Source organism: Podarcis bocagei, assembly GCF_964188305.1.
Source record: "Podarcis bocagei genome assembly, chromosome: 4".
Taxonomy (NCBI): domain Eukaryota; kingdom Metazoa; phylum Chordata; class Lepidosauria; order Squamata; family Lacertidae; genus Podarcis; species Podarcis bocagei.
The window spans coordinates 89,996,799-90,010,288 of record NC_138128.1 but is presented as its reverse complement, the minus strand read 5'-3'; the positions used below and the strand labels follow the sequence as shown (position 1 = coordinate 90,010,288).

Below are 13,490 nucleotides of genomic sequence, written 5' to 3'. Positions count from 1 at the left end.
ATACAGATGGTACCCAGACTGTAGAACAACCTTGCTAGGTTAGGTTGGAAGCACAAGAGACAGGGTCTTCTCAATGATGGCACCACAGCTATAAAGCTCCCTATTCAATAAAGTGCATTTGAGCCCATCAGTGCAGGATCTTAAAAAAACATACATCTTCCAAGCTACATTTCATTATTTTTGGCTATGTGATTATGAGCTGTTTTGCACTTTTAAATCATAAAACTTTGACAGACCTACAAAGCCTAGATACTCTTTCATTATAATACCACCTAATATGTCTCCCTTCATTTATGTATTGACCCATTTATGTACACTGCACTGTGAAGGCATGGTTTGAAAGTCAACCTAGATTCCACAGTCTTGGTGCCAGCTGTGAATGCAATGCTGTTCTGTACTGATACATAATCCATATCCCTATTTAAAAAAACAATAAATCTTTCCCTGCAGAATTTAGGTATGTGCGTTGATCCTCTACATACCCAATATTAACTTAAAAAACATCAACAGCTTACCAGTTATGTTATTCAGCACTTCTTTCAAAACACTGAAGCTGTGCAAAAGAGGATCACGGTCTTCATCCTAAACATATGAAAAGGTTGTTACTAAGTAGGAACTGGACTAAGTTAAAACTTCCTCAGTAAGAGGGAGAAATCTTTCAATAAGCACTTAAACAGATCATTTTTCAAAGAAGCCCCAAGGTCTCTCCCGGTCATGTGCAAGAGGGGAAAAACAGGGGCTCATTCAGCTGGGGGGCAGCAGCCTTCCTGCTTCCCAGCTGAGACATACAAACAAGCTGCGTTGTGCCCAGTCCGCCAGGCACTGGGGTGAAAGTGTCTCAGCTCCCACAGTGAGAGCTGCAACAGTTGGCTGAGGCCAATGCAGCTAGTTATTTCAACCTCATGGTGTATCGCCAGATTGCGATGTTTGGCTGGTGATGCATCACAATGTTGAAAGCCTGACATCACCCAGCCCTACTAGTAGTACATGGTCATTGACTGCTGGGAATGAGTGTTTCAGCATGTTGCCTCGTGCTCCGGCCAGCTTGCTAGCCCACCACCTGTTGTGCCAGTTCAACAGTAGCAGCATCGGCATGCCATCCCATTCCCACCAAGCTGCTAATCCAGCTCAACTGCATTGTGCAAAATGGGTGTTAGGAGGAAGGTCACAGAGGTAGCACGCAGGCCCTTTGCCAAAAGGATTTCAGCTGCTATACACAATGCATCTATATCCAGGTCAGCAGGGGTGTAGGTGGGTATGCAGAACAATCCTATGTAGGCCTGCTCAGAAGTCCCATTGGGTTCAATGAGACTTACTCCTTGGTAAGTATGCATAGATTCACAGCAGCCTTAAGAAATGAATGGAATAAGTAGCATGAATGGCTAAACACAGTTGTGAGTAACCTGTGGCCCACCTCCAGATGATGGACTGTCATAGGTTTCCCTCCCTGTTGTCCTCTGGATGTTGCTTGACTACAATGCCCATCATACCTGACCACTGCCCATGCTGGCTGGGGCAGATGGGATCTGTAGTCTAACAACATACTCCCTATCCCTAGACTATCTCAAATGGGATGTTCATTTGAGTTTCACATTGGGCAGCAAAATGTACTGGAATTGCCAATTGCCACAGCAGAAGGTTATAAAGCTGGGGAGGAATTTGTATACTTTTATTATTTCTTTACAATATTCTCTGAACTTTACTTCATACTCAAAGGCACTTTGTCTTTAAATTGTTGTCTCTCAGTTCTTAAACTGCTCCAATCAGAAGTTTAAAGCTTTGATCAGAAGTATTACATCACATGGGTGTGTGCATTTTTAAAGCTTTTGAGAGAAAGCATTTTAGGCAGGCTCTGAAAGACAATGTTCAAGGCACCAGGATTTGAGAACAGAAAGTGACAACCCTTTATTCCAGTTCAAAGGTGTGGAAAGACTGTACCAACCCCACCAACAGCACAGAATTTAACAATCAATCCCGAAGGGGGTAGCGATACTGCCAGGAGGGTATTTAATGCTACAAGAGTCTACACGAAATAAAAAAAGACCTAAGGAGTCTGCGGATCCTTAAAGACTAACACATTTGTTTCTACATAAACTTTTTGTAAGCAGGATCTTGTTTTATCAGATGCATGAACTATGCAAATAGTAGGTATTATATGAATGGATGTATAAAAATGTAGCACCCATAATACTGCTTTACACAATTCTAGTGTTCAGAGAGCATCTTTGTGATCCTAGCAACCCTGCAATTTAGACCAGTATTATTATCCCAATATGTGGGTGCACTAGAGTGGGCTCACAATACCCTGTTGGTACCCCGTCCCAGAGTTCAGCACTTTTCAGTCTCTTATACAATAGATGCCACACTCCAAATTATTTTGTTAACTAGAATTAGACAAGTGCCTATACAAATGGAATATCAAAGCTGCCTACAGCAACATACAGCAAATAACTATTTCAGTTTCTCATATATGTTTGATATTAGACAGATTCAAGATTCACTTCATGCAACACTCAGCAGCTTACCAAATGTGTATGGGTACTCCATCTTGCACTGCGTTTTATGGCTCCTACTACTGTATTGATTTCGCCTTGAATAATATAAATGTTCTTATCCACAATCCTGACAGACCTAGGAATGAGAAACTAAATTAGTACCCATTCAAATACAAAAAAATAACATTATTATTCCATACCAGGAAAAGAAATTTGAAAGTATGTCCCAGAATCTACTCTTTGGATGCCAAAAATGATAGAAATATTTCATGAAATGAGAAATAGTTAAATTATCTTGGTGCAGTCTGTTTTATATGTTTTTATTAATAGCTATTCCAACCTATCTTTTAGCTCACAGAGAGACCCCAAGGCAGCTCACAAATCAGGACACAACATTTTTATGTTAGTTTCTCAAGCCACTGAACCCATCAAACCAAAAGGTTTAATCAGAGTCAAGTCTTCCTTCCTTCTTTCACGTGCTTTGGGAAAATAAGGGTCAGCATGAACAATAAATCTAGAGTTTCACTATTTCTTTTAAGATGCTGTACAACTTTTAGCACTTCAAAAGCAAGAAACCCTAAAAAGCCACTATAAACCTGGGGGGAAAGGACTCATGACTTCACAGTCTAGACCCAGCAAACCACAGATTGTGCTAAGTAAACCACTACAGGAAAGATATGGGTTAGTACTTGGCATACAACTAATCTGGCAATCAATTGAGCACTGTAAAAAAAAAAAGAGTAAGTAAAGCCTGCCAGTGGTTAACAGCCCGGAAGCAAAGTATCAGAAATGCACACAGAAGTGAGGAACATTCCAAATACAGTGGTACCTTGAATTAAGTATTTAATTCATTCCGGAGGTCCGTTTTTAACCTGAAACTGTTCTTAACCTGAAGCACCACTTTAGCTAATGGGGGCCTCCATTAGTGGAGTCTGTAACCTGAAGCGCCTGTAACCCAAGGTACCACTGTAGTACATCTGTGCAGCAGTGTAGTATTTGGAAAAGCACAGATATATCTACCAATCTGGGAAGCAGCCAAAAGCACACCCTGCCCTTTAGACTAGGCCTCCCTCCCCAATTTCTAGGGTACATTTCCATACCATTTGGTGGGCATCTCACTGATAAAGTCACAGAGATGGGCTACCATGGAAGAGGACTAAAGGAAAAAGGGGTAGAAGGCAGAAGACTGAGATAAGCAGAATGTGATGAATGGATCGCTGCATGCGTGGTGTAGTGCCAACCACCTTGAAAGAGGCAGTGGTACAGCCCCTACTTTAAAAGCCCAATCTGGACCCTGAGATTCCTGATTACTGCTGCTGATCACAAATGCTCCCTTCAGGGACAAGGTGCTTGTGCAGGAGTGGGGTGAGGTAATGGCGTAGCTTCAGAAACACTTGGAGGAAACCAATTATCTAGACCCATTTTAGACAGGGTTCTGGACCAAGCTTTCAGACTGAATCAGCTTAGTTGTTCTGATGGATGTCCTTTACTAGGAAACAGACAAAGGGAGAGTAACCCTGTTACTCTAGCTGGATATTTCTGCAGATTTTGACAGCGTTGAAGATGGTATTCTCCTGGGCCAACTCTATGAGAGCGGACTTGTGGGTGATATGTTGCAATGCTTAGATTCCTATCTGCGGGACAAGATTCAGGGAATAACACTGGGTAAGCATACCTCACTGTCCAGACACCTGCACTCTCTAGGAACTATTCTTTTTTTTAAAAAAAGATATTTATTGAAGTTTTACAAATTATATCAAACAACACAATACACAAACACAAAAAAGTATAATTTCAGAACCTTATTTTCTTAAAGCTTACTTCACCGACCTCCTCATACCTCCCCTTTCTGCATTCCCATTTTAAATGTTTAGTTCAGCAAATCCTCACCCTTAATTTTATCTAATTGTCAACCTTTCTTTTCTTTTAACTTAATCTTTACAGCTGATTACATTTGATTTTTAAAGCTGCCTCATTCTAACACACATTAATTTTACAATATTCCTATTGTATTCTGTCCCCAACACTATTTAACATCTAAATAAACTGTTGAGAGCAGTCATCATGATCTTTGGGACACAGTGTCAGCAATCCCAAGCACTGCTTCTCTGTTATATCTAAATAAGACACAGCTTTGGTTTTGAACCAGTGTCGGGATGGAGTAATGAGCTGTGTAAAGGCAATAAACTGAAAATGAATCAGCAGCATTTGATATTTCTTTATCTACTACATTCTACAGTGGTACCTCGGGTTAAGTACTTAATTCGTTCCAGAGGTCCACACTTAACCTGAAACTGTTCTTAACCTGAAGACCACTTTAGCTAATGGGGCCTCCTGCTGCTGCCGCGCTGCCGGAGCACAATTTCTGTTCTCATCCTGAAGCAAAGTTCTTAACCTGAAGCACTATTTCTGGGTTAGCGGAGTCTGTAAACTGAAGCATATGTAACCTGAAGCGTATGCAACCCGAGATACCACTGTATAAGGAAACAAACAAGAGAGATCTGAGTTATCTACTCATTATATAAATTTTGACATCCTTATTCCAGCGTGAAAATAGGCCCTTGAGTGTTATACCATGAGAGAAATCTTAGGACAGAGGATGAAATTAAAATAATTTCATTGTTTTGTTCCTTATTCCAGTCAAATCCAATAGTATTTTTATGTATATGTCCTCAATGCAGCTTGCATAAAATGTAGTTAAAACACAATTAAAACCAACCTAAAACAAAATTAAAATCAAGGAACTGGCAAGTTTTTGGATATTTACTATTCCTAAGATCTGGTAAGGTAAAGGTAAAGGGCCCCCTGACCATTAGGTCCAGTCGTGACCAACTCTGGGGTTGCAGCGTTCATCTCACTTTATTGGCCGAGGGAGCCAGCGTTTGTCCGCAGACAGCTTCCGGGTCATGTGGCCAGCATGACTAAGCCGCTTCTGGCAAACCAGAGCAGCGCACGGAAACACCGTTTACCTTCCCGCCGGAGTGGTACCTATTTATCTACTTGCACTTTGACATGGTTTCAAACTTATAGGTTGGCAGGAGCAGGGACCGAACAACAGGCGCTCACCCCGTCGCGGGGATTCGAACTGCCGACCTTCTGATCGGCAAGTCCTAGGCTCTGTGGTTTAACCCACAGCGCCACCCGCGTCCCTATATCTGGACTATATGGAGAGGCCTATATCTGGGCTGCACTAATCATGGAGGCACAATTGTTTGTGGCACGAGAAAGGGCCTTCTGGATTATGGAACACATGAGGTCTAGTTGGTCCCCTCCCTTGCCATTTCTGCCAATTAGTGAAAACCTTTCTCCCCTGGCAAGTTTTCATCTTGCTGGGCAGATGACACATTGTGGACCTCGTTTAGGGTTTTTATCTACTACACTGTTTTCCATTTTCACATTGTTTTATTCTTATATTGTTGATAGTATGATACTACCGTTGTAAGATGGCATTGTAAAATAAGCAATGTGAATGCACTGCAAAAGTGCAGGATACAAATCTTCTGGAAAAAATAAAATACTGCATTTGTGGTGAATCCACAAGTGGCATGGGCAGCAGGAGTTTACATACCTGAATGTAAGTTGGAGGTACTGTGGGATTAAGCATACTGTACAGCAAACTCTGCTGAAGTGCACTAGTACAGTGGTGCCTCGCAAGACGAAATTAATTTGTTCCGCAAGTTCTTTTTTCTTGCGAGTTTTTCATCTTGCGAAGCACGGTTTCCCATAGGAATGCATTGATAATCAATCAATGCGTTCCTATGGAGACCGTCCAGGGGCAGAGGGGAAGCGCTGCGTGCCTTCCCCTCTGTCCCCGGACCTGTTTTAAAGCAAGGGAAGGGGCAGCGGGTTGGTTGAAAAGTGGTCCGGGGAGAGAGGGGAAGGCACGCGCGCCTTCCCCTCTGTCCCCTCTTTTGAAGCAAGGGGCAGAGGGGAGAAGATCGCTTCTCCCCGTTGCTGCCCCTTGGTTCAAAAGGGGTCCGGGGAGAGAGGGGAAGACGCGCTGCGCTTCCCCGCTATCCCCGGAGCTTGCGGGGCAAGCTTAGTTTTGCGAAGCAAGCCCATAGGGAAATGCGTCTTGCGAAGCGGCTAAGAAAACGAAAAACTCCTTCGTCTAGCGAGTTTTTCGTCTTCCGAGGCATTCGTCTTGCGGGGCACCACTGTATCTGCTTGAGCCAAAACCAGTGTTTGTTAAGACTGGCATTCTCTCATACTTTCAGCTTTCTTGTGGCACACTTGCAAAAAAGATTGGTCACTACTTTTGTAGCTCAAGGGCTCAACCCTTTCTGTCAAAGCCACCTTTAAGACAGCTAACCCGTCTGCTTGTCAGACAGAAATACACATTTGGGTAGTGCAGTCCATGTGTTCAGGTAATCCAGCGTCTACCCCATATTGCATGTATTCAACAGTCATAAGTAGTTGCAACTTCCTCTAAGCTGCGACTCTACCCAACTCCAAAAATCAAAAATTACAACTACGCAACCTCCAACAAATCAGGTTTGAGGAGCTCTGTTCAAGTTAGATAGCCACACGGTAATGTATCAAAAAGTAATGAGGACAAGTTGTATCTACTAGTCTTTGGAAAGATGGCAGAGCTGGCATGTTTGTGTGTTACATTGAATCTATCACCACCAACTCAAAAACGAAGAACACTATGTGGACACGAGGCATGTACAGTGGTGCCTCACAAGACGAAATGAATTCGTTCCGCGAGTTTTTTGTCTTGCGGTTTTTTTCGTCTTGCGAAGCACAGTGTCGAAAAAGTTTTGGAAAAGCTTCAAAAATCACCAAAGTCTTCAAAAACCTCAAAAAAGGCTACCACACCACGTGCTATGAGTTGCTCCTCGAAGTCAAGTCGCAACTGTATTAACGGTTTTAAGAAAAAGGAAACAAACTTGCAAGACGTTTCCGTCTTACGAAGCAAGCCCATAGGGAAAATCGTCTTGTGAAGCAACTCAAAAAACCAAAAACCCTTTCGTTTTGCGAGTTTTCCGTCTTGCGAGGCATTCGTCTTGCGGGGCACCACTGTATACAGGCCCCAAATGCCAGTTCTGGGTACTTCCACATTCATAATGACACCCAGTTCTTTGACTTCCAGCAGACACTTTACAGATCTGTTCTTCCCCTATGTTCCAATAGCACTTACAGCCATATTTGAAAGTGTGTAAATATATAAAGCATTGCCTTATGAGAACCAGCCCAGGCCCACCTAGGCCCACCTGGGCAAGCTGGGAAGGTCACTGAGTCAACATCCATACCCTCAACACCTAAGTCACTTGGAGTGTCAATGGCAAGGATGAGATGCAGTGTGCTCCCTGTCATTGAGAGATATTCCATCCACCTAAATGCAAAATTGTGCTAGACTCCTCTGGAATACTCCGGGGTGATGGTAAGATCTCTGCATTCATGCAAAGGGCTAAGAAGACCAGAGATAGCTCTAAACCCTAATGCTGCCTCCCATCCAAAAGTGCAAATCAGACTACCTGAGATACTGTCCCTCACCCCCAAATCCTCTGTACTTGACAAGCCTCATTCCTCTCACATTAAACTGCATGCCCCAGGCTGTTGGGTCTTCCCAGGCACCTAGCACAAATTAAAATATGTTCACTTCCTTCAAAACTATTCACAGCACCCAATGAAATGTAGTGTGTGCCTAGACTCTAGCAAGGCAGGGTTTTGCCTATCCCTCCCCAACCCTGAAGCTTGTCCCAAAACCAAGCCAATGGCCAGATCCTTAGGCAAGCGATGTTTTTATAGCCCTCCTGTCACAGATCTTTTAACCAGAGAAGCTGAGGGTACAGTCTCAGGCATTCTGCTTTGCAAAATGCACACTGCCTTCACCAGCAAAGGCCTTCCTTGATGCTTTTTCGGGCACCCCAGCAACAGCAGCCGGACTGCCAAAACTGGGCTGGCTCACAAAGAGTCACCAAACACCTCAGCTCAGGTGCCCCAAGAGTGCGGGAGGATCTTATTCCCTCATGGGAACCTGCACAGGACTCTGAGATCTTTGGGGGAAGGCCCTTCTCTCAGTCCCGCCACCCTCAACAGTAACACTTGGTGGGGTCAATAGAGAGGGCCTTATTGGCAGTGGCGGCTCCCAGGAAACTTCAGAACTCCCTTCCTCCGGACCATCTTCTGCCTTGCTGTCCTCCCAACCAGCAGGTGAAGGAGACCTTTCTTACTCCAACAGGCCTTTGGGAACGCCTGCTTTTAATTAAAGGTGTCGGTGCTGCTCTTGTTGTAATGACTGGTGCCGTGCTGTTCTTATGGAGATTATTGGTTATGTTTCAAAACAGATCTTAGATAGGCATGCAGTTTTCAATTCCATTGGGTCTCCAGCCATAGGAACCAACTCCCCACCCGCCGCCCTAAAAAAATAAAATATTTGAGGGGGCCGGGTCCCCACAAAGTTGATGTGCATTGCCATTCAAATAACGTGTGTGCACCGTGGCATGTGATCTATTATGTGGGACGGGACTTACCCCCTACCCCAATATTTTATTCAAGTTGGCACTCCTGTCTCCAGCAGCTGTTGGACTACAACTCCCAAAGTCCCTAGCTAGCAGGTCAGGGGGTGATGGGAGTTGCAGTCCAACGGGAGCTCAGGGCCCACTTTCGATTGGACGCTGCTTATTTTTTCCTTCTTTTATAGCGGTTCTTGTTTTTATCTGCAAGCCGCCTCGAGTCCCGTCAGGCGGGGTATAAGTAAATACAGAACCATAACAACCACAGTGATAATCTCGGCCGGAAGGTCAAGCGGTCCCTTGCTGCACTTTGCCTCGGCCCTGCCTGCCGAGACAGGGAAACCGCGGCCTTCGCGACCCGCCTGGGCCGGACACCACCTTCGGGCCCTTGCCGGCCCCCACACACGCAGGACAGGCCCCGCGGCCCAAACTCCCTCGGCTCCCTCAGCAGGCAAAGCCCGACTGCAGGCCGGGCAGCTGGGAATGTCTAGCGGGCTCACTCACCCCTCCATCCAACCGGCATCCAAAATGGCGGCGCCTGAGGGCAGTTGCTGAGGCGTCGGAGGGCCTCTCGGCATTGCCGGGGAGCCGGACCGGCGGCGGCCCGCTCCGGAAAGCCCGCTAGTTCCGAGAAAGGCAGCCGCCCTGAGGAACGGCTGGAACCGGCTCCTCTCCCCTCTTCGCTTCTCTCTCACTGACGTGGAAACAAGGGCGCAGCCTAGCTTGCTGCGAGCTTTACTGCCGGGGACGGGGAGGGACCTCGGCCAATCGAAACCAGCACCTGAGGTGACAGGACACCCGCCGCCCAATGGGATCGGCTCGTTCCGAGGGAGGTTTGCGGGGGGGGGCGGGGAGGAGAAACCCTTCCGCCGCCGCCCCCTAGCGAGGAAGCCAATCAGAAGAAAGGCTTGGCGATATTGGCATCGCTAGTTGCCAATAGCTGTGTGGGAAAGAGAAAGGAAAGGAAAAGCCAACCCTCCGGATAGGTGAGCAGCCTCCCGGGAGAGAGAATCAAGTGTGATTGCACTGCAGAGCGAAGATTTGCTGTGCATTGTGGGGTGCAGCTTGTCATTTCTGGGCTGCGGGAGCGTGTGAATGGTCAAACGCGCAACTCATTGGTGTGGTGTTTTTGTGTGTGTGTGTTTTGATCTCTCCCAAAAATTACCACCCAAAAAATAAAATGCATCGCTCACTACTACATTTTTACCTTGTCAGGTGTTAGTTGCACTGGATTTTATTCTTTATTACATAAAATTTATGCGCCACTTGATTTGTGAAAAAATACAAACTAAAATCGGATTAATAAAAACCTAAAACAATAAAATCAAGATAATTCATAGAATTGTAGACTTGGAAGATATCCAAGGGTCATCTAGTCCAACCCCCTGCAACACAGAAATATGCACAACCTTACTCAAAAACATGAAAAAGTTAAAATGATAAAACAGATGAACATTAGTGGAATAAAGAATTGCTCCTACCTGCACTGAAGCCTTCTAGGGAGGCAATGGTGCAACAGAAACCTTTTAAAATACTTGTGGTAGTCGGAGGTTTTTAATCTGAAATCAAGCTACATATAAGATGGTTGGTGTCATGTTGACTTATTATGGAAATGTGTTCTGTATTAGTAATAGTAATGCTATTGCTACAACCTTGTCATGACCTTTGGATAGAACAATAAAACTATGAACTGAGGCGGGGGGAGTATCACGACAGTGCATATGTGCAGAGGACAAAATGGAAGCAGACCACACACAAAAGCAAGACTTTAACCACCTAGATATGTTGGGATCTACATATCTGATGGAATTTCTTATTCTGCATAGGCCTGCTTCTAGGCTAAAATCTTTAGATGAAGCATTTTTGATTGGGCTCCAGCCTGGGCAGGCTGAGGGTCAGTCAGATGCCTTGGCAATCCCAGCAGGTATATAAGAGGACGACCCGGCCTGGGCAGGCCGCAGGCTGGGTCATCCTGTTATATACCTGCTGGGATTGCCAAGGCATCTGACCCTCACCTGAATCTCATAGCTCTCCTGTAGCTGCCTCTGATTAGTTATCATTTAACTCTTGGGGGAAATAATTAGCATCACACGTCATGTGCATAGAAGTTGCCGAACCAATTAACCAGCTAGAAGGATTACTGTTAATAGCACCAGTTTTCCTATAACCTGATATTGCTGGATAGTTTTGATGAACTGCAAAAGCATTTGTAGTTTGCTTTCTGTTGCCACCCTGGAACTTTTCTTTATTAGTGCCACTTTGTTTTGTACAATTCCTTGCAAATGAAGGAAAACAACTTTCTGATTGTATACGTTGATAATATCATTTTGGTTACTGAGAACAAACAAGATTGTACAAAAACAATCTTGCCAGGACATAGGCATCCTGGCCAGGACATAGGCATCCTGACTGTGACAAAGGTGACCTGTGTGCTTGCTTGCTTAACAGCTGTTGGGAACTTCAAGGTCCCTGCTCACTTCTTATGGTCTTTGTACTGGACCTGGAGACTCCAATAGAGAGCATTCCATGTCAGTGGGCACCCTATCAAATGACAGGGCAGGAGATACACGGAGCAGGGCCTTTTCACTGGTGGTGCCCATTGTATGCCTCGCTCTTCCCAGACCTGCTCTCTTTTGGCCTGTATTTTGGAGCTTTATGATTTAGGAAGACTTTGGAAGAACTGGTTGACAAGTCTTATCAGTTGCTGACGTATGAGTGGATTTTATTTGCTGCTGTTCTGGGCTTCCGGTGCACCAGAGTTTACACCAGCGTAATAGAGTTGGCCAGGATACCAGAAGGGATACAGTTTACGAGTTTTCTCCATTATCTGCGCAGCAGGGGGTGTTAAGTCAACAATGCAAAGGCTGAGCTTTCAGCAATAGGGGTTGCTATTTGGTAGTACCTAATTGGTTAGCTGTCAGATTCTAGAGTTCTCTATTGGTGGCTCTTAGGTAATTCACAAAATACAGAGTCCATTCATAACACACAGTGTTAATTCATAAAGCAGTAACACAAATCTCCATTGCTACATATTGGGTATATATTTCAGCAGTTGAATGTACAAGTTTATGGCCATGCTGTAGTGTATTGCTTATGCAACTGTGAATAAAAGGTGGCTGGGCTCATTATCTTGGGGTTTTGGGGGGGAGGTGACAAAACTGATTTCCAGTAAGTGCCCCCCCCCTTATTTCCATAACGAGTCCTTGAGTCTTGTACTCTGAATGGTGACACCAGGGACTTAGAAGGTGCAGGGCTTGTCAGTCCAACCCCTGCAAAGTCTCATCAGGGCTGACCTTAAGGCAATTAGAGCAATAGGGCCAAATTGGGCCCCTGGGCCGCTCCTAAGGGGCCCCCCGCACCAGGGCAATCTAGATGGATTTTATTTGTGGCTATAAGATATAAAGTTTTGTAGACTTTGGCTGTGAACTGGGGCCCTACCAAAAAAAAAAAAAATTAAAGTTACACCCCACTGTTTCAAATTGGACCCACTGGCTAGCCCTGAGTCTAATAGTTGCTGGGTCTGAGTTGCCCTGCCCTAGCATGAAGTCTTGGGTTTACAATTTTGGGAGAGGGGAGACTTCGGCACTGGGGAGAAGGCAGGCTGGTGAGGCCCCCTAGATTTAGAGTCCTGAGTTGCCCTGCCCTAGCATGAAGTCTTGGGTTTGCAATTTTGGGAGAGGGGAGACTGCCCGCTGGGGAGTGGGAGGGCTGGTGAGGCCCCCTAGACTTAGAGGCCCTAGGTTTCAGCCTACTTAGCCTATACAGTACATAAATCCGGCACTGATCATCATGTTCACCGTTTGACCACAAACTTGACATGAGCCAACAGTGTGACACGGCAGCTAAAAAAGCCAATGCAATTCTGGGCTGCATCAATAGGAGTATAGCATCTAGATCAAGGGAAGTAATAGTGCCACTGTATTCTGCTCTGGTCAGACCTCACCTGGAGTACTGTGTCCAGTTCTGGGCACCACAGTTCAAGAAGGACACTGACAAACTGGAATGTGTCCAGAGGAGGGCAACCAAAATGGTCAAAGGCCTGGAAACGATGCCTTATGAGGAACGGCTAAGGGAGCTGGGCATGTTTAGCCTGGAGAAGAGGAGGTTAAGGGGTGATATGATAGCCATGTTCAAATATATAAAAGGATGTCACATAGAGGAGGGAGAAAGGTTGTTTTCTGCTGCTCCAGAGAAGCGGACACGGAGCAATGGATCCAAACTACAAGAAAGAAGATTCCACCTAAACATTAGGAAGAACTTCCTGACAGTAAGAGCTGTTCGACAGTGGAATTTGCTGCCAAGGAGTGTGGTGGAGTCTCCTACTTTGGAGGTCTTTAAGCAGAGGCTTGACAACCATATGTCAGGAGTGCTCTGATGGTGTTTCCTGCTTGGCAGGGGGTTGGACTCGATGGCCCTTGTGGTCTCTTCCAACTCTATGATTCTATGATTCTAAAAGGTTGCCAGTCACGCCTGCATTTACCCCCGGTTCCCTAACTCTCTGGTCTTTGGGTGCTCCAGAGAAGCCCCGAGGGGA

General features: G+C 45.3%; 1 protein-coding gene across 8 annotated transcripts in view; it reads right to left on the bottom strand.

Moving 5' to 3' along the window:
- The window catches only part of GBF1 (golgi brefeldin A resistant guanine nucleotide exchange factor 1), a 91,525-nt gene extending 81,828 nt beyond the window's left edge, over positions 1–9,697 (bottom strand). For 6 of the 8 annotated variants that reach the window (XM_081191508.1, XM_081191509.1, XM_081191511.1 and 3 more), the window contains exons 1-3: positions 9,461–9,696; positions 2,526–2,631; positions 516–582 (exon numbers count right to left, since the gene is read on the bottom strand). In XM_081191508.1, the coding sequence (XP_081047634.1) occupies positions 516–582; positions 2,526–2,631; positions 9,461–9,534 (247 nt within the window). In that variant the 5' untranslated portion in view covers positions 9,535–9,696. Of the gene's footprint in view, positions 1–515; positions 583–2,525; positions 2,632–9,460 lie in introns of all 8 variants that reach the window. The other 2 variants (XM_081191513.1, XM_081191510.1) reach the window with 1 other exon arrangement.
- Between the last annotated feature and the right edge of the window lie 3,793 nt (positions 9,698–13,490).